We start from the raw sequence: 19,835 nt of genomic DNA on the forward strand, positions 1-19,835 counted from the left end.
TGCTGGTCGGACCCAGACTTCATTACCCAAGTTCTGGAGATCAGACGAGAATTTTGTGTTTCAGACTAAACTGTTGTGACTCTTCGGTGATTTGGAGGATGGGTGAGTCCGTCTCTGATCTATTGGTTTTGTTTTGAGATGATAAAGCCGATGATTTTTATTTTATTAATTATTTGTCCGTCAGATCAACTGGACGACATCAGATCGTCCGTCTACAGAGTCTCCATGAAACTGCTGAGGCTGCAGAACCTCTGTCAGAGTAGGTGACCGGCTCCTCACAGCATCAACCCACTCATACCTGTGTGTGTGTGTGTGTGTGTGTGTGTGTGTGTGTCACGTGTATCTCAGCTCTCTTGTGTATTGTGTGTTTGTTTTTAGTGGATGTTGTGTTTCTGGGACACATCACAGCAGCTTTCGTCCAAGAGGGCGGAGCTAACCTGATGTTTGACAGAGAGGAAGTGGCCCAGACCCTGAGCACGATGTTTCATAACGTCTCACAAGAAGTCCCGGGTCAACTGACAGCTGTAGAGCAGATGTGCACTCTGGTGTTCCAGCTGTTTGATCGGTGCGGTCACAATAAATCAAGAGTTCCGATTTAAAGGTTCATGATACTAAAGGCATCAAACACGGTCCATCTGATCGTTAACAATTCCCTTTGATTTAAAATTACAAAATCAATAATAATCTCTCGATCAGCACTGAATCAAGTTCAATCCGACCTGCTAATCAGTTTCTGTGTCACTGCGTTCAGCACATTTTTGATTCAATCATCTTTGTCTGTTTCCACTTTGAGGACTGGGACTAATTCTGTGTCGGCCGATTCTGTTCAGACTCTGCTGATCGTTCTGTCTGCTGAAACGCTGCCAGTCAAGTACACAGGTGACTCTCCCTGTCTGTCTGCCTGTCTGCGTCTGTCTCTCCGTCTCCCGTTCAGAATAAAGGTCACAGGTCATCACTGTCCCTGCTGCTCTCTAAACACATCATTTTGTACTTTTCGCAGCTCTGGTAGATCTTTCAGGAAATGGTTCGGGGTCCATCAGCAGGTCTGGACTCACATCATTACTGGACCATCTGAACCAGGTGTTGCACCTGATGTGTGTGCGTTGTTGCAGCAGTTGTGTAGCTCAGCTTGTGGATGTTTGTCTGCTTACCTGCCACAGCTCATGTGGTCGGGCCGCTTCACTTCACTTCAGCTGTGAAAACTGGTTTAGGTGGAGACACATCAGTGCTGTTGAAATAACATCAACTTAGTTTGTTAAAACTAAAGTAAAGATGCACTTTAATCACATCTGTTGTCAATTAAATGATAACAAATGACAGTGTTCCAAATTAAAAAACACCTGTGACTCTGTTTTTGCCGAAACGCATTGAAGCGGATGAGTGTTCACAGCTGGTTACTGCAGATTTCATCCTAAAGTGTGTGTTTTAGACTTTATGTGTGTGTGTAGATACCAGCAGCTGTGCAGGAAACAGATGTTTTTGGAGACGTAGACGCCGCAGTGCTGACGTGCTTCAACGGGGTGAGGAACAGAACAAATCTTAGAGGCAGTTGGTTGTTGGTTGTTGCTGTAATCGGCTGTTTGCGTGTCCAGGTGTGGAGTCCAGTTGTGTCTAAAGAACACGTGTTGTCATGGCTGCGGAGCGAGCCACCTCTGTTACTATGGTTACCCACTCTGTATCGCCTTTTCATCAGTCAGAGTATCAGTCACAGTGTCCGCTGCCACATCTGCAAAACCACACCCATTACTGGACTCAGGTGATCCTCACTGACCAATAAGAAGTGTTCATATTGATGCTTAAAGGGGTAAAAAAAGGGTTAACTGGCTTGAGCTGAACTTTCTGACCAGGTGTGACTAAACAGGTATCGCTGCATGAGGTGTGTCAACGTTCACGTGTGTCAGAGCTGCTTCCTGAGAGACAAACACACAAGAAAACACAAACTCCACCACCCAGTGCTCGAGTTCTGTACACAGGTGAGGCCACCCCCTGACTGGGGTGTGAGACAGGTAAATTAGTATATAGTCATAGACAGAACCATATATTATTCATATTAATATAAGTAGTTCTTTATTTAAATTGAAAACCCTTTAAAGTTGTTAAAAACATGACTTTTTTCTTTTCTCTGTGGCCAGAGAAGAAGCAAATATACTTTACTGATCACTTTTTACCCACTGAAGCTTTGAATGAACAAATGAACACGTGCGTGTATGTATTGATGGCGGGCTGACAGAGAACCTCAGCCAGGCACCCCTGAGAATTTGGGGGTTCTGTACCTTGCTGAAGGGTACCTCAGCAGAACCCTCTGCCTCCTACTGACTAAATTACCACTGTCCCATTTGAAAACTTGAGTCAAATCTTATAAATGATAACTTGTTCTGTGGTGCCGTGCGTCTCTTCACGGTACCTAACTGAGCTTTGGACTTTGGTCCAGTCTACCTGGACAGGTGGACAGTTGAAGGTTTGTGTTTGATGTTTCAGCCCACGTGGAGAGAGTCTCTGTTGTCATTGGTCCACAGTACTCGGCATGCCCTGCTACCACATGAGTATGCTCAGAGACGGACCGAGAGGATTGTGAGGTGAGCAGAGCCAGCAGCTCATTAGGAGCTTATTCATTTCTATTCATAGTTTTGTGTATATAAGCATATATAAGGTGTCTGATCAATTTACCTTTATTTTCTGGCAAATCAGCTGTTTCAATCTTAACTCTCTGGGCTCCCCTCTCACACCCATTCATCAGTTCTTCATTCAAGAGAGACATTTCCCATGATGCAACGTTTTCCTCCAAAGGGCTGCAGACAGAAAAGCCACAGCACGAGCAGGTACGACTTCCATGCCATCATAAACCAGCAAGCGTTACCATGGAAATAACCTGCTTGGTGTTGTGCAGGTGATGACTCTGCTCAATGATGTCAGAACCCTGCAGAGAGACAAACAGTAAGAAAACAGCAAAGCAAAATCAAGCACAGTTTACCGACTCCCAGGCGTCAACTATTGCTTCTTTACTGGCTCTCAGGTTGCTGAAGCAACAGCTGCACGACTGGAAACGAGCCATCCAGTCGGAGCAGAGTGTCCTGGAGGACAAGTACTCTGGGATGGAAGTATCCATGGAAACTCTGAGAAAACGCAACATGTGTTTGCAGGACATGCTCGCACAGGTGAACTCACTGTCACTGCTCGACACAGCGAACCACGCGCTGTTATCACAACACCCAACGCCCACAAAGGTACAGGGGAGGTTGCCAGCAGGCGGATGTCGAACCCTTTCAGTTTTTCTTTACTCGTTAGTCATGGAACTGTCTTTTTAGTTTCATTTACTAAGATACATTTTCACGTTGCCCAGGCTCTTGACAAAATGGAAGCTGGACAACACGTGTCACAGCCCGTTTCCATGGAGACAGAAAACACTAGTACGCCCATATGTGACACAGAGGCATGTCCAGACAGCGAGGGAGACGTGCAAGTGATAACGAAAAAAGATGAGGTGGAAAGCGAGGAAGAACAATTTCCCACAATGCTCAGCGACACTGTCTCATCCCATGATGTCCAGTGTGAAGAGGGAGTGGACAGTGAAGGCGACCCACCTTTCTGTCACCAAACAGATGATTCAGGGGACGAAGGGACCCCAGAAGACAGTGTCAGTTGGTCAGGAGAGGATTGTGGAGCGAGTAGCCCAGAGAGGATGCTGCAGGAAAGTGTAGAAAGACTGAAGACACTGATGGAGACGGACATGTGGAGAGAAAGACGGGCAGGTGGGCTCCAGAGCGCTTTACATAACTGATTAATTAGAACTGATTTCCTGAGCGTTCGTTTTTTTAACAGGTGACAAGAGGTGGACTGAACTTCTGGTTGCTGCAGACAAAGTTGAAGACTCAATACACAACCTGGTGGATGCGGTGAGAATAAAAGAAATCGTAAACACGTTTTAGACAAAGTTGATTTAATGATGTTTCATTGAGTACACAGAAGGTATAAAAGATCTGAAATATACCTGAAGTAAAGAGTCAATGCCAGCTTTAGGAATATTCAAGCACTCCATTAAAAAAATCTTTCTATAATTGACGTGCAGTTTGATAACAAAAATTAAACTGTCACTTTGTTAGGAAATTTGTATTGGATTTGAATTGAAAGACCAACCCTTCTTTCATGATGATAAATCATTTTTATCCAGCTTTATTTGCAATTATTGTTGATCATTTTTCTGATGTGTTAATGTTTTAAAAGTTTTTAAAGATAATTTAAAAAATAAAAACCTGAAAATATGAAATAAAAATGACCTAAAAGACTAGAGCAATGTCATGCTAACTGGACTTGGTCTGAATATTTTGGTCTGCAATGAGGCTGTTGTGTGATGAGTGTTGATCGGGTTAACTGGGTGTGGGTGGGTTAATTTAGGCGAGCAGGTTATCTCTGCCTCCGTTTGCGGCTACGCACGCTGCTGCTGGCTCTCTGACTCCGCCGCAGACCTTGAGTGGGGAGGGCTTCTGATCTGAGTCTTCTCGTTGAGGGCGGGAGGCACGTCTTCACCTTTCTTGAACTCCTTCCTCTTTCTGACCTGCTTTGCGACCCTCTATTCTGCCCCCTGGCGGTATCAGCGTGTGCTGCATCTCTGCTGAGTTTGTTCGGGGGGAAACTGTGGGAATCGGCATTCAAGTCTGGACTCAGACTCCTGAAAAGCTGACGTACGCAGGAGGGGGGTAGGCTGGAGGAAGTGGACCCTTGATGAGGCAAATAACCTTTGGGAGGTTTCTTTAAGATACGGTGCCTGCTTGGCTCGTAGAACTGAAGAGGAAAATGCTTGTATGTGACTTTCAATCCCGGCAGGCTCGGGGGGCGCTTCTTTTTCCTGCACCGTTTAGGGAGGGGGCTTATAGCAGTTGTACTGCTGGAGGTGGATGGGGAGCACAGTAGGTAGACTAACGAAGTGCCAGGCTGCAGAGGTGTCATGACCTTTGAGTATGACCTTGGAAGACATTGCCTGGAGCGAATGTTAGGAGTCCTCTCTTCAGTGTCTTGATGGGGTGCAGAGATGCCGGTGGAAGGGGCTTCTAAGCCCGGCTGACGGACAGCTGGGGCCACTAGTTGGATCGTCTGAGTGCTGTGACTTACTTTGACCACCTTCAAAAAGGGGAAACCGAGTCACAGGAAATTTAGAAGCAGAAAAGTCGTTAATCGTTCTCACCTGACACCTGGATGCCAGCTTGAACACCCGCCTCTTCGTCTTCCTGGCGCACTCAGAGCCATCGTGCCCACAGTCCAAAAGGGGCAGGACGCCGCCGTCTGATACCACCACCATGTCATAACTTTTCTTTTTGTGGCTTCTCCTCCCAAACCTGACAAAAACATTTCCCTTCATTTTGACCTCACTGGAAAATGACGTAGACTCTTTATTCTGAAAGAACCACTGATATTTCTGTACCTGGCTAGAGATTCGCTGTCAAAGTAGCAGATGAATTTCTCTTTTCTGAACTGTCGGACCAGTTTTTCTACCTTTTCTTCATCCTCCTGTTCAATCTGGGCCCACGTCTTCCCTTTGAAAGATTCTGGAATATGTTCTGGTGCTGGCAGGACTTCTTCTATTGGTAGAGCCCAAAACCCATCCTCCAGTCTGGCCCCATCTCGTGCCCTCTGCTGACTCTGGAGGGCAGCGTCAAGCTGCTGTGCATACATCTGGTCCTCAAGGTCCACCTGAACTTCCATGAGACGGCTGACATGCTGGTCCTCGATTTGTCTTACCTGGACAGGCGTCTGTAAAGCCACCTGGAGGGACACAAGCCTTATCAGATAACGCCACAGAATCTGCCCTACAATGCTTTACTCTGGCTCACCTGCACAACCGAATCACTGTCATCGCTTTGTGTGTCCATAGAGACAGGTAGACTGAAGAAAATCTTCTCCTCGTCACAGGAAGTGGAACTGACACCGTGACAACACTTCTGAATCACCTGAGGTAATGCCCCCCAACATTAATAAACATCAAATGTGTTGGAAACTAAACATCAAGTTAATGAACGACGAACCTCCTCGATGGTCTGGTCCAGAAGCTTGCACTGGTCCAAGGAAAAGACCTCCTTCTGAGCCTCCCTCCTCTCCTTATGCCAGCTACACCAGGGCCTGAGCTGTGATGGGGGCCCGGTGTCGACATTGGGGCCACTTTGTGTGCAAACATAGCGCTTTAGCTGTGCATGAGACTGGAGATCAGAATCTGGGCTCATTAGGGGAGGCGAGTCATCATCATTGCTGCATTTCCTCCTGTTTGTCTTCCGATGAGCCTTCCTGTGGGACGCGGGCCTGGTTTGATTAGGATGAAAGGATGGCGTCTCTGCATATAGTGTGTGTGTCCCTGGCTCCTCTTCTCTAAGCGGTCCAGACAACCTGTGGTGAATCCTCTCTGCTGTAACTGACTGGGTGCCTCCCACCGGATTGACAGGTTGATGGTAGATATCAGGATCGTTGCGAGACGTGTGCTCACGCGCGCCCAAAGGTTGATTGACATCGGAGAGAAACACTTCATCAAGCTCCTTCCCTGGCAAGGGAGGAGTGGAGATACATGGTAGATCAGCGTGACTTGGCCTGGCGGAGAGAAAGGCACAAACATCATATATCACAAATACATTTATTACCATGTCTTTGGAGCCATCGTGGTTGTCAGGATACATCTATGTTTATTTTAACTACCTGTTGTCCTGGTAGTGATGTGGGTGGTGCTGCAGTACATCATGCAGGAAGCGTTCCATTAGTGTTTGTCTGGTTCTCCCAGTTGTGAGAGTGGAAGGGGGGTCTGAGCCTTGACAGGAAATGTGGACCGAGTCCAGGTGTCTTAGACTGGCCAGGTGCTGAGAGAGGAGACAAAGGGCATCATGAGGCATGTGTTATTATTGGACAGCTTAGGTTCGGCTGAGGTCTTTGCACCTGGTCCAGATTTGTGTAGAGGACTCTGCAATATCCACAGTATCCTTGTCTGATGGGCTGTGATCCGGAGGGGCCCACCTGAGGCTCCGCCCTCACCCTGTCAGGAATTAATCAGTAAAGAAATAAGACAAACATTCATCATTAACGCTGGATCTAAACAACCAAAGAAAGCATAATAGAGAATAGAATCAGCCGTCAATAGGCGCAATTCAATGGCCGTGTGATATTGTAAAAAGGTCTCCACAATGTCACACAGACATTTGTAGACTCTCGCCTACACATTTAGTCAAAGGTCTTTCTTTAATTATATTAAATATGATCAAATCACGAAACTTTTTGTCATGGCGTTAAATTATCAAACTCACCTGTTTGAAGGCTCCGCCCTTCTCTGGTCACCTGGGGGGCAATACAGGCAGAAACATGGACAGAAAGTATGACAGATGAAGTAATGTCTCAGAAACAAGTTATTTAATGAACGTTTGACTTTTACCTTCATTAGTGTGAGACATCCTGCTGCTGTGTGAAGATCTGGAACACATGTTTCCGCCCTGTAGAGGTGACGCGTTATTACAGGAGTCAACTACAGTAGTAAAGTGTCACTTATTTAAACCAAATGTGACCTTTACACATATCTTAATTACGTTTTCACCTGATGGTGCAGTCTGTCCTATCACCAGGGTCAGAGAGTCCAAGAATCAGTTCACTCAACAGATGTTTGGCCGCTCTTTATTAAAGCTAACAGCTGTTAGCGCGCTAACCAGGTCACATGACTCTTGTTCTAGACACACGGGAAATAAATGTAAATATCAGGAATTTTACCCATAGAGAAACGATTTTAACAAAGTATTCTATCATCCTGCTTGTAGTTATCAAATATTTCTCGTGTTGAGAAGTTGCTATAGTTCAGAGAGAACACCCTACCAAAAGTCAAAGATTTGTGCAATTCATCTTATTTCATTCTACGAAACAGTCTAAACCCCGATGTATAAAAGACAAACAGATCCAAATCGCAGTTTTTTTCCAAAACAGAGTTCAGTAATTGCAACATGTCAAACACGGTTTTTCCAACATCGTTGAATCATTTTAAATACACCACTAAAGTGATTTTACGGATGACATTTGATCAGAACTTGTCATCTGGACATCGACGGTTTAAAGAGAATCTGATGATTCACTGATTATTTGGCTGAGGTTGGTGTACGCAGCGTTAGCACTTTGACTACTTTATAAATCCACATAATCAAAAAAAAAGTGAATAAACTCGTCACTATGGTGACGCTACTGATGTCGAGTGTCCCCTCCGTTTGGGATGCTATTAGCTTTAGCATTGTACAGGTAGCTTTTACTGGTGCCTTTTCACGTGTTCATTCTGCCCAACTAGAGGACCCAGTTTTTAAACTAGTTACTAAATGATCGAGGACTTATCTTAGTTCACCTGCACTTACGAGTTTACTCGCCCCGAGTAATCTTCTGCCGCGCATCACTCATTTCCGGTCTCGCTCTTCTTCGACGAAGAGAACTCGATGTGATTACCGACGTGCTGCCACCCACAGGTAGAGAGACGCAATTGCCTGCCCGCCAAGTCAATTTTAAAGAGAAACTTTGGCCACTTTAAATCCATAGAACAGACACCTTCAGAATAATAGAAAAACCGCCGTTTTTATGAAGTGCTTTATTAATGTGACATTTTCAGATCTTGTTGAAAGCAGCTACGTCCATTGACTGAACATAGTCTTCAAAGGCCGTGATTTGCTCCTCCAGTATTTCAGTGCCCACCTGAAGAGACAATGGCGTTCAGATGGAAACCAGCTTTAACACAAAATCCAATGGCCATTATAGCAAACTGACCTTATCATCTTCCACCACGCAACCAATCTGCAGCTTCTTGATGCCGTAACCAACAGGGACCAGTTTAGCTACACACAGAATATAAGTGATCAATTTGCATAACTCGGTTGAGGTTGTGATGTACTGGTTGAAATGAGTTTCAAACTGTGCAGACATTTCAGATTTATTAGTGTCATCTCAAGTTCAGCCGAAAGATGGTGAGTTAGATCATCACTGCTGCACCGCATCCATTTGTTACCGCAGTACTTACACTGTCCCCAAACTAGCCCGTCCATCTGAATACTGCGGACGCACTCCTCCAGCTTGGCCATGTCCGTCTCATCGTCCCAGGGCTTAACATCCAGTAAGAGTGAAGATTTAGCGATGACGGTGGGCTCTAAAGAAAGGGATGGGTCGGTTACCACAGAGGAACTGGGAGCAGACCAAATGGCAGAAGAGTCGAGACTCTCTCAGATGAGCAAGTGTCCATCAGGCAGTCAGCCGAAAGATGGTGAGAATAAATCATCATCAAGAGTCAGTCCATCTCAGGAAGGGGCACCGCCACCATGGTGATAAAGTAAAGCACCAGCAACTTACTCTTAGATTTTTTAGCAGCATATTGTGCCAGACGCTCTTCCTTTATCCTGGCAGTCTCTTCATCTTCCTGAAAGGAGGAAAGAAAATTAATAATTCACCACCGACAGTGCATAATGACACCATCGTCAGATCGCCGACCTCTTCGTCAGAGCCAAACAGGTCAATGTCATCGTCATCGTCTTTCTTTGCAGCGGGTTTGGAGGCAGAGGTGGTGTCGGCCACTCCCGGAGGACCATACTGACCCAGAGGTTTCTTCACACCTGGGAGACTAATGCAGAGAGTCTTCAGCACAACAGACATCCACGTGGTACAGGTGACAACATCTGAATCAATACGCTTTCCTCACCTGCCCTTCTGGAAGGACTTGATGTGGTTGTACCAGCGGAGGGCATGGACCAGATCCGCTGGGGGGGGTGATGAGATTGCATCAAACACAACCGTGTCGGCCTGAGATGGGACGTACCTAAAATCAGGAAACACGTCAGTCTGGTGCAGCCACAATTCAAACCTGTTGAAAAGGCTTTAATCACACCGGATACAAAGGAATCCTTTATCCTTCATTCATGTAAATTTTTTCCCACCAGGTTTGACTATATTTCCCCTTTAGGTGGCTTTTCCTTTGCCCTTTTGCATGCATGCAGTGGAGAATAAAGCCACGTATGAGAGAGGGGTAACCAGTCATTCGGCCACTATCGTCCTCCCAAGTCATTTAAAAAGAAAAAAACCATGACAGGCGGCCTGCAGAGGATTCTTCCTGACTGGACCCTCTGGAAACCAGGCATGGCCGACTGAGGTGCCTCAAATTTATGAGCAAGGCAGCTCAAATGTGCACAGAAACTCTAAGGAATGAAACCGGCACCCCAGTGCAACGTGGAGCCACGAGGCCGACGCTAGGGGAAATAACTAAGGCAACAGGCAGCGAACCCGACGGGTTCCGAAGGCCATGATTTGGACTGATACTGGGACAGCAGTTTGAAATTCATCGTCAAGGTCTGCAGCTTCGCGAAGCTTAATTGTTCACACCAGAGCCTAATGTGCGCCATGATAGCTGCGGCTAACAGTTAGCCAAGATGGCGGCGCGGCTGGACCTGCCAGCCGGACCGAGCCGCGCCGCCGCCAGAGCTGGACTCACCCCTCAATGTAGCTCCGATACGACAGGAAGTCATTGAGGACTTTGAGGCCGGAGGCAGACTTCAGGTCACCGAATCCCATGTTGGAAAAATGAGCAAGGACTCCCCAGGACGATCGGAGGAACAAGGAGCGAGGAGGCGGTGACACATGGTCTTTATATCCGGAGACGACTCCTCCTGAGATGACATCACGTCTCCTCCGGAGGTGGAGAAGGAAGAGGAGAAGGACCCCCTCTCACCCTCCCTGCACCCCCTCTCACCCTCCCTGCACCCCCGGGTGATAAGAGTGGACCTGGTTTCATTCATTGGTGTGTTTGTTGTCCATAAGTCAAGAAGCTTCCCCAAAACAAACTACCCATATGTTGTTGTGACACATGGAGGAGAGACTCAGTAACTCTACAGACGAATGTTTGATCAACACATGAGATCACTTACAGACATCCCCTCTTGGGATTTTTAAAATGTGAAAATTTGACAAGACATGCTTCAGGTGTGACCTCCACCTGACTCAAAAATCTTGTTGGACCTGTCGCACGGTCACGTGACAGCTTTAATTTAAATACTGCTCTCTCATTGGCTGATGCAGGACATTATACCCATGAACCCACATGGAAAACCTGTGGCCACTTTCTGTTGAACAGGAGAGATCAGTCGACATCAGGCGACAGACGAACAAGAAGGAAGCGAAGAGAGAAGAGTCAAAAACACAAATAAAGGGGGGAGACAAGTAGAAGAGAAAGGAAGAGATTCGAGAAGGAAGAAGGACGTGTGGGGAGATGGGCCAAGCTCGTAGCTCCACATCGCCTCAGGTAAATCAAACATCCGAGGATTCGTCATTTTCTCTCTTTAATATTCGGGAACATTTAAGTGTAACACACAAAATGTATAAAATCCTCAGTTCCGGACTCTGGGTTAATGAGTAGAATCTGAACATGAGTACTTGTATGTTCAGGTGATCTTGATGGGTCTGGACTCTGCTGGAAAGTCCACCCTGCTGGCCCAACTGTTGACGGGACAGGTGAGGTTCTTAAAATGTAACTGATGCATTTCTCATGTGAAAGAGGTGATTTCAGCCATGTGGTTGACTTCCACCTCAAGGTGATGGAAACATCTCCAACCATTGGCTTTAACGTGGGAGATCTGGACCTGGACAAGAAGACGTCTTTAACGGTGTGGGATGTGGGAGGACAGAAGAGCATGAGACCCAACTGGAGGTGAAGACGACATTCATGTTCACACCGACGTTCAGGCCCTGATCTGACTCGGTACACATCTTTAGGTACTACTTGGAGGACTGCAAGGCCCTGGTTTTTGTAGTCGACAGCAGTGATCGTGCTCGGATGCCTGAGGCCCGGAAGGCCCTGAGGAAGATCCTAGTTGAGGAAAAGCTGGCCAGTGTTCCTCTGATGGTTCTGGCCAATAAGAAGGACCTGCCAAACTGCATGACCATACGAGAGGTAAACCTAAAGGCATTCGTTTCATTTTATTCAAGATGTTCTTGGACTTCTACACACTTCCATTCTTGCTTTGTTCTTCCACTGAAATGTTGGTAGAATGTCACACTTGCAGTAAATGAGCCAACATCGGTTTCCAGGTGAGGAGAAACCAATGCTCATGTAAAAATCCTTGTCTTTCTCAGATTTCCAGTGAGTTGGGCCTGGACAATTACAACGACAGACTGTGGGAGATCCAGGCCTGCAGTGGTCTGAAGGGACTGGGTCTTCTGCAGGCCTTCAGCTCCGTCAACAAACTGATCAAGAGGAGCTGAGACGTAGAGGAGCTGCAGGGCCCAGGAGGAAGAATAGATAAGGAGCAGAGACTCAGGCCCTGAAACGTGGTCTGTATTCTGAATTAAGTTTCACATATCCAGCATTTCTCTAGTTTTTGTCTAGAATAAAAAGAATATTTAAATCTGTCTCACGAGGTGGTCAATAGAACTATCTGTTCGGGTCATCAACTCACAGGGATGGTCCCTCCTCAGGATTTTAAACGGCAGTCTTTCAGATGGAGATTAATTCGGCTTTTAACAAGAGTGTTTCAGTTGCACTGGATGGAAGAACTTGGCTACTATGACCTGGATGAAACCTACTCCAGCGTAGTCCCTCATGAGAGACGAATCGGGTCACTCCGTACGGTCCCGTCTCACAAACCACAACCCAAGACATCTCCTCTGCTTCTGTCAAGACAACTTCCTCAGGCACTGTGGGTAAAAATAGTTAGCAATCAGTGGTTTTTACAGTGTAATATCTGCCTGGATAAAGAACAATGCCTTGTTATTAGTATGCTGTGCTTAATATCTATTGTAATATACAAATTCCTTTAATTTCTTTGTGTTTAAATGATGTGAACTTTCATAGATGGTTACAGGGAGATGAATTAGGATGAAATGACATCATCTAATTACCCCACACACACACACACACACACACACACACACACCAAGATCACGTTGTTGCGACTATGGTCTTTATATTTAACTTTACAATTAATAATTTACATCATGTCAAGCTTCTCGTGTGCGCCCACAAAGGATGATGGTATTTTTGTACAAAACATTCTGTGGATTTTTTTTTTTTTTTCTGTTTTTGCTTGCTGTTAAAAACACATGGAAAGATCTGGAACAAAAAACAAAGCATAGAATAGATCATTAAATAAAAATAGGCCAGAGGCACCCAAATTTTGGAAGAACGCACCGTGGAGAACGTTATCAGAGGAAACCTTTAGTGAAACCTCACATGATCAGCAGCAGATGATAAAATGTGATGTTATTACAAATAATCCTAGTGATAAAACCAAAAATGTCAATGAAAGAAAATAGTTTGACCTGGTTGAAGAGCTCTAGTGTAGAGTGTTTATCTGCAGCACTTCTCACTAGTAGAAGCAACAATTACACACACGCCTCAGTGATTTAACAGTTTGTGATGACCAACAAAATGAGAGAACAGAAGCATAAATGTGCCTCAGATTTTATTCTTCAGGTAAGTTTGCACCTCATAAATGACTGAGATATATATGTTTATATATATATGTATATGTATATCACGTCTCCAACAGGAAAAGATCTTTGGTAGGAGAAAGTTTCATTTTGTGTTACTTTATGCAAAAAAGCGTGAAAAGTATCTGCGTGACATAAGGTGAGCAAGCATCTTTGTTGGCGCTCTGCAGTTTTAAGATCAGTAGTGGGAATAAACATCAGTTTCTCTTTATCAAAAATTGCAGATGCCAAAGTGAGTTATTTTTATTTCAATAATAAAATATCACCCGTTGATGTGAAAAAAGACAATGCTGAAATACAGAAAACAACAAATTATCAATATTTATGCTGTAAACTCAAAAGAGAATGACAGAAAAATGTTTCCATTCTGACTGAAACCCAGCCGACTACAGGGGACTGCAAAAGATTAAATGAAGCAAACAGCACAAGCACTTTATTCAATGTATTTCATTTGCCCGTAGGTTTTCTGAGCTTTTTACAACTGCTGTCTTCAAGGTCCCACGGCTCGAAAACACCTTTCCTGGGTAGTAAATGTAAACTGGTCCTGCCTGAACTACCAACTCACAGAATGAAGATTGCAAACGAGTCCCGCAGCGCCCCTACTGGTAAAATTGGGCTCGGACAGGCTGTTAAGGTTCAACTCCCGTTGTGACGCAACAATGGGGGTAATTTGCATAGACCGGCCCCCTCCAGACACAGACACGCCCCCTCCTGTCACAGCGTATACGTTTGCACAAGGCCACACCCCCACTCCAGTCCTGCCCCGCCTCTCTCGCCCTCGTTTCCATTTAAAGCTGCAGACACCAAAATGTCGCGTCCGAAGTAAACCTCAGCGTTCGACTGGACCTGGGCCGAATTTGGAGAAACGACCACAGACACAGTCTTGAGGGACCACTACAGCCGATATAAAAGCCTCCACAAGCAGAATGTCATGGGACCTTTAAAGGCAATCCATCATTTACCGCTGCCTCACCCTGCACTTTTAATGCACATCAGAAAGCTACGCAACAGATTTAGGGATTTTATTCAATTTGTGACGTTGATAATAATGCTTATTTGACTCAATGTTATGCTGATGGAACATAAATATACCTATATAGTTTCACTATACATAGGTATATTTGCCTCTCTGCTGCGGTCGACAGCCTTAATGATGTGAGCTCTTGGAAAGCTAATTACTTTTTACAACTTCACAGTCCACAACTTCCTGTCCACGAATCTAATACTGTCTTCCAGAAATCTGGACTTAATTTTTGACTCAATCTGATCATTTGAGCAACAATATAAAAACCAAAATCACAAAAACCAAGCCCAATCTCCTTTTGCCCCTCTCAGAACCGTGTCCACTCTAAAGTCGTCCCTGTCCCTGTCTAACCTGGAGAAAGTCCTCCATATCTTCATCTTCTCCAGGTTACTCTCACTATCACTACTATCACTGGGTAGTTCTGGCCCCCAGTTATCTGAGTGAGTTGTTGGCCCTGTATGAGCCAACCTCCCATCTGAGGGCCACGGGTGGGGCCTTTCTGGGTCTCCCTAAGTCGAAGTTGAGGACTAAAGATGACTGTGCTTCTTCAATCAGCAGCCACTGGCCTGGTGAGACTGGCGAGGTCAGCGTATTCCTTTAAATCACTTCTTTAAGTCTATTTTAACAGACACGTTTTGATGGGACGCCATTTTGTTTCCTGAAACTTTCGTGAAAACACGATTTCATCATTTTTCTGTCCTATACATAAATAAAGATTATATCATTATTTTTCTCTGGCTAAAATCGCATTAATACTTGTGTGCACATTAGCTATTAATCTACTCTCATTAGAACTCCAACAATCTAGGTGGGACCATAATTGGGCCTCTCGTGTAACAGATTTAAACCACAGAAAGCAACTTCTGTGCAAAGTCAACTGAAGTGGAATGTTTGAGGAAAATGTTTGGAACCTTAAAGGAATTACAGGAATACAATCTTGGGAATCATTAAGGAAAATGTTGAAAGACCATTATGGGAACTTTAAGGGGCAACATTCAGAAGGAGGAACCTGAGAACTTTGTAGGAAGACAACTTTGAGGACAATTGGGGGGAACTTTTCTAATTTTAGGGAACATATGGCAGCGAACTCTAGCATTACTCTAACATCTGTAGGAAATTTCACGATCCTTATAAAATAAAAGCCTTTCAACCTTAGTTTTAGAAGAAACTGTTGACATTGTTAAATGTTGTTAAAGATATACTATTTTCCTTATTTAAACTTAAGCGTGTGTGTTTTGTTTTTTTCTTTTTTAAATAGTTTTCATGGTGACGTGTGATTAAATATGATTTGCTAAGAATGAAGCAGACCATCGTTCTTGTGGCTGCACATCTGGATACTGTAGAATGTTTAGTATTTGTCTGCTTGCTCCTCATCTGCTTGCTGCTCGTCTTCTTTCTCCTCCACACGGAAGGTGGACGAGAGGGCATATTCCTCACTGACTCCCTCCTCTCTATCACCCCTGTCTTCCTCGTCCTCTTTCTTCTTTCCTTCTTCTATTCCCTCTTCCATCACCACCTCCTCCTCCTCCTCCTCCTGCTGCTTGGTTGGAGCCAGCTGGGTGTGGACCTCAGTGAAGGGAACCTCCTGTTCGGTGTCAGCCGGGGGAGACACCTGAGCTTCAGCCTCGGAAATGGCGGACTCGACGTTCTGAATGGAGGTTTCGGGAGGGTGGGAGTCGGAGCTGCTGCGACGCTGAGAACAATGAGAGGTCAGAGGTCGCAGGAAGTGGAGGAACACACCAGTCATCTGAGCTGTTGTAGTATTTTCGAACAATCTGCGAGGCCCAGACCCATTTCCCCTTAAAGGAAAAGGATGGAGGGATACGATAGGCCAAGTAGAATGGGATCATTGAACAAAGTTTTTGTTCGGGGTTGTTTTTTCCACAGATCTGTCTTGTTAGGTATTGGGCCTCATTAGAAAAGGCATCTCTTTCCTTTTTCAAATGGAAAATCACAGTTTTTACTGTTTGATAACAGAAATTTGCCTTTCCTATCATTCAGCACAAGAGCATTGTCTAAATATTGGAAAACTGACACAGGTGAATGTGAATGTCAGGATCTGAGTTGTACCTTCTTGATGCTTAATGTTAGCGGGGAAACCTTCAAGCTTGATGTCTTCTGTTTGATCTTCTCTCGTTGTTCTGGGGAAACAATTTTTGTTCCGATCTTGGTCATTTTCTTCTCAATGTTCTGGCGGGAAAAGGCCTTCTTCAAACTGTCCACCTGTGGACAGAAACCACATTAGTCCCTCGGACTACCTGTCCGTCTGGAGGATAAACACCTGCAGCTATCTTGCCTTCTTCAGGCTGGAACGCTTTAGCTTCTCTGCTTTGGACTTCTCCATGTTCTCCAGATCATGAAGCCACACGTCCTCATCCTCGTCCTCTGCCTCCAGTCCAACATCCTCATCAGATGACAGCTCAATAGTTTTGAGTCCACCATCCTGAGAAGGATTGCCCTCCATCTCTGCACCTTCAGATTCTTCCAAAATGCCGTCCCTGGGGAACGGAGGGGGATCCTTCACAAAAACAGTGGCTGGTATCTCGTTTTCCTCCTGAAGGACAGAAGAAAAGAGCTTATCTCAACTGGAGAAGAGGGATGGATGGAGGTATATTATGTCACAGATATATCACGCACACACACACACACACACATCACAGCAAACACTCATCGCCGCTTTGAGTGTATTGAAATGCAGAGAATGTTGGACTAGTTAGACGTATCTGTTTTTGTTCAAATCCGCCTTATAAATGCATCCCATGTTTGTCTTCCATTCTGACTTCTGCTTAATTGTTGATCTTTGTTTTCATCTTTGAGCTTCTACTTAATATTTATTAATATTCTACGGAATAAGACAATACTGCCGCTCCAGGCTGAGCCACACCCACTGTGGAATGCTGGGTATTTTAGGGAGGACTGGAATGTTTCACGTAAGTCAAGATGAAAAACACGTGTACACACTGATACTGTTAAGTTGGCTCAATAGAGTTTTATGACAGTCACTTTGGTGCAACAGGACTTTGCAACAGAGAACTCGTTGCTGAGGCGTGTTTATAGTGCGGTTCTCTCACCTGTACTGCCTCAGAACACAGATCAAAACAGCTTTTACTGGACGGTAAATAATCCTTGTCTGGGGTGGAATGAAGCTGTACTGTAGTTACCTAAGGAGACTCGGTTACCTTTGCAACCAACTTCCTACGGCCTCATCTGTCGGGGATTTTAAGTGGACGTGAAGGTCTCGATTTAGGAGACGATGACATCACTGGTGGGACATCATGGCCACTGTCTAACTGTTGTTCATGATCATGTCCGTTCCAATTGGAAGTTCTATTTTTTTTTCCTGCATTGAATGCGAGTTTGCTGCTGACCTGAAGGTCTTGCAATGTGTCCTTAATGCATGGATTTACACCTGAGGAGTAAAGGTGAACACTGTGAACCTGACCTCTGACCTCTGTGTCAGGCCTGACCTGAAAGATAAGAACTTTGAAGTTGTTTCTGTGGATCAGGTGGGCGTGGTTGGCCTCCAGCTTCTTCACTTGGGCCCCCTGTCGCTCCATCTTTTCACGAACCTGCGGAAACAAGAGTTGAGCACGACGTGACAGGTGACAGGTAATGTTAGTTTAACCAGGTGACCTTTTCCCCGGGACTCACCTCCTTCATGGTGACGGAAAGTTTGCGGCTCTTGTCCAGCAGCTTGCTCACAGTGTTGGACGTGTGACTGTGGCTCTTGGACAGCTTGGTCATATCCGCCTGGATCCCTCTGACCACGCCTTCCATTTCCACCTGATGCACCTGTACCAAGGAGCACACCAGTGGGGTCAGAGCCAACACCGCCTCAGTCAGTTGAAGAAGGGTTCAGATCTTCAGAGCCTCTCTCTCTCTCTCTCTTTTTTTCTCTCTCTCTCTGTGGAATTATTCTAACTTATAAATTCACGGCCACGTCGCTGACAGGCAAGCTGAGCAATAGTATCATTTCAGCCCTTATAAGCAGGATTCCTGTTTTGTTCTTCATCTTTACATGAAGCAAAAGAAATAAACTGCTTTAGCTTCCTGTCCAACAGGGTGTGAGAGGCAGGAAGCTAAAGCAGTTAACAGCGTGTTATAACATGTTTGTGTTATAACATGTTTTTAAAGTTCAGATACAGGAAGCTGATCATTCCATTTCAGAGTTAACATTGCAGTTTGAGCTTTTTCAGAACGTGCGACCAAAGCTAATTTCAACCTTGGATTTACAGTTTTTATTGAGTAAAAACTGTGTATCAAAAACAACCATCCTAAATATCCTGTCTCTCTAAATGACCCCACCCCTGGCTCACCTCCATCTTGTTTTGGTTTTCCTGTACAGTATCCAGCATGTTGACCAGTTTGTCCAGCAGTGTGAGGACCGTGATGGCGTTGACGGGGCCCTGACCCATTTCTTCGCTGCTGAATCCAGCCATGGCCGACGACGGTGAGCCCTGAGCCTCATCTTGATGGTCCTGCTCGTCCCGATTTTGGGGGGGCACCACCAGATCCTGACTCTGGTGTGTTTCAGTCGTCACCATGGTGACACCCTGCTCGCACATCGACAAACAGCCCAACTAAGAAGTCAGAAAGTTCCTGGATGCAGAAAAACTGTGGAAACTCCGCTGAGGCCCCTCCTTCTCTCTCTCCCTGTGTGTTGAACTGGGATTGGTTGTAATATTTTCCAGGAGTGGAAACATCCACACCTTTAACTCCTTCACAGCCACGAGTCAAATATGCAGCAGAAAGAAACCCTGCTCCCCTTTGAGTTGAGAACCTTTCTGGTGACACATGAAAAATCTTTTTATTTGCCTTTAATTCATTCATTAAAAACTATGCACGAACATGTCTTATAATTTATGATGTTAAAATAAAAAACAAAACAAATTATTATAGAAACACAAGCAAAATTTATTAAGGGCCAGCTGATAGCAAAAATAGAAAAGAAGCATGGCTGATTCCTACAAATCAGTCAGTCAATCAATCAATAAACTGGTTCACATTGCTAATAAAGTCTTAGCTGGCACTCAAGGAGTTAACATTCTCTCTCCCTCAGGCTCTGGGTCTCTCTGCCACACCCAGAAAACGCTGCCATGCACAACTGAGCGTGTGTGTTCTTGTACTTGCTGCCTACTGAGTACCAAAATACTCATTCTACTAGCAAAATGAGGACATTTTTCAGAAAGTGAGGACCTTTGGGCTGGTCCTCACAAATTCAAACTGACCGTTTAAAGGTTAATACTTGGTTTTAGAATTAGGTTTGGATCGGGGTCAGGGGTTAGATGGAATGGTTAGGGTGAGGGGCTGGGAAATGCATTATGCCCATGAAAGTCCTCACAACGATAGAAGT

The 19,835-nt window shown here is 45.1% G+C and overlaps 5 protein-coding genes across 8 annotated transcripts; 2 read left to right on the forward strand and 3 right to left on the reverse strand.

Moving 5' to 3' along the window:
* dytn (dystrotelin) lies at nucleotides 1–11,216 on the forward strand. The gene is made up of 16 exons (XM_029840339.1): nucleotides 1–102; nucleotides 185–259; nucleotides 379–565; nucleotides 794–879; nucleotides 1,001–1,080; nucleotides 1,449–1,520; nucleotides 1,593–1,756; nucleotides 1,862–1,973; nucleotides 2,479–2,576; nucleotides 2,738–2,819; nucleotides 2,888–2,934; nucleotides 3,014–3,155; nucleotides 3,341–3,749; nucleotides 3,820–3,893; nucleotides 5,867–5,947; nucleotides 11,105–11,216. The coding sequence occupies exons 1-15, from the start codon at nucleotides 99–101 to the stop codon at nucleotides 5,879–5,881; spliced, it is 1,647 nt and encodes a 548-aa protein (XP_029696199.1). The 5' UTR covers nucleotides 1–98; the 3' UTR covers nucleotides 5,882–5,947; nucleotides 11,105–11,216.
* Nucleotides 3,921–8,465, reverse strand: zdbf2 (zinc finger, DBF-type containing 2). 2 transcript variants are annotated; one of them, XM_011606482.2, is made up of 11 exons: nucleotides 8,355–8,465; nucleotides 7,559–7,687; nucleotides 7,400–7,457; nucleotides 7,275–7,305; nucleotides 6,910–7,006; nucleotides 6,676–6,833; nucleotides 6,018–6,570; nucleotides 5,826–5,942; nucleotides 5,417–5,757; nucleotides 5,180–5,330; nucleotides 3,921–5,115 (listed from the first exon to the last, which is right to left on the reverse strand). In XM_011606482.2, exons 3-11 carry the CDS (start codon nucleotides 7,446–7,448, stop codon nucleotides 4,402–4,404), a joined length of 2,211 nt encoding a protein of 736 aa, XP_011604784.2. In that variant the 5' UTR covers nucleotides 7,449–7,457; nucleotides 7,559–7,687; nucleotides 8,355–8,465; the 3' UTR covers nucleotides 3,921–4,401. The 2 variants fall into 2 exon arrangements, with proteins under 2 accessions (XP_011604784.2, XP_011604785.2); XM_011606483.2 differs by having other exon boundaries at nucleotides 8,345–8,465.
* eef1b2 (eukaryotic translation elongation factor 1 beta 2) lies at nucleotides 8,567–10,621 on the reverse strand. The gene is made up of 7 exons (XM_003966710.3): nucleotides 10,466–10,621; nucleotides 9,680–9,796; nucleotides 9,472–9,601; nucleotides 9,334–9,400; nucleotides 9,008–9,133; nucleotides 8,758–8,825; nucleotides 8,567–8,685 (listed from the first exon to the last, which is right to left on the reverse strand). Exons 1-7 carry the CDS (start codon nucleotides 10,543–10,545, stop codon nucleotides 8,599–8,601), a joined length of 675 nt encoding a protein of 224 aa, XP_003966759.1. The 5' UTR covers nucleotides 10,546–10,621; the 3' UTR covers nucleotides 8,567–8,598.
* On the forward strand, nucleotides 11,022–12,786 carry arl11 (ADP-ribosylation factor-like 11). Of its 3 annotated transcripts, none has more exons than XR_964727.2 (6): nucleotides 11,022–11,272; nucleotides 11,416–11,481; nucleotides 11,562–11,677; nucleotides 11,743–11,920; nucleotides 12,103–12,300; nucleotides 12,388–12,786. XR_964727.2 is itself a non-coding variant. In XM_011606480.2 (5 exons), the coding sequence occupies exons 1-5, from the start codon at nucleotides 11,240–11,242 to the stop codon at nucleotides 12,229–12,231; spliced, it is 522 nt and encodes a 173-aa protein (XP_011604782.2). In that variant the 5' UTR covers nucleotides 11,022–11,239; the 3' UTR covers nucleotides 12,232–12,371. The 3 variants fall into 3 exon arrangements, 1 of the variants encoding a protein (XP_011604782.2); XR_964728.2 differs by having other exon boundaries at nucleotides 12,399–12,786; XM_011606480.2 differs by lacking the exon at nucleotides 12,388–12,786 and having other exon boundaries at nucleotides 12,103–12,371.
* Nucleotides 12,787–13,679: 893 nt separating this feature from the next.
* cavin2b (caveolae associated protein 2b) lies at nucleotides 13,680–19,115 on the reverse strand. The gene is made up of 6 exons (XM_003966746.3): nucleotides 18,799–19,115; nucleotides 18,134–18,274; nucleotides 17,950–18,051; nucleotides 16,779–17,036; nucleotides 16,553–16,705; nucleotides 13,680–16,175 (listed from the first exon to the last, which is right to left on the reverse strand). Exons 1-6 carry the CDS (start codon nucleotides 19,045–19,047, stop codon nucleotides 15,831–15,833), a joined length of 1,248 nt encoding a protein of 415 aa, XP_003966795.1. The 5' UTR covers nucleotides 19,048–19,115; the 3' UTR covers nucleotides 13,680–15,830.
* Between the last annotated feature and the right edge of the window lie 720 nt (nucleotides 19,116–19,835).

The sequence above is a fragment of the Takifugu rubripes genome, chromosome 8, assembly GCF_901000725.2.
Source record: "Takifugu rubripes chromosome 8, fTakRub1.2, whole genome shotgun sequence".
Taxonomy (NCBI): Eukaryota; Metazoa; Chordata; class Actinopteri; order Tetraodontiformes; family Tetraodontidae; genus Takifugu; species Takifugu rubripes.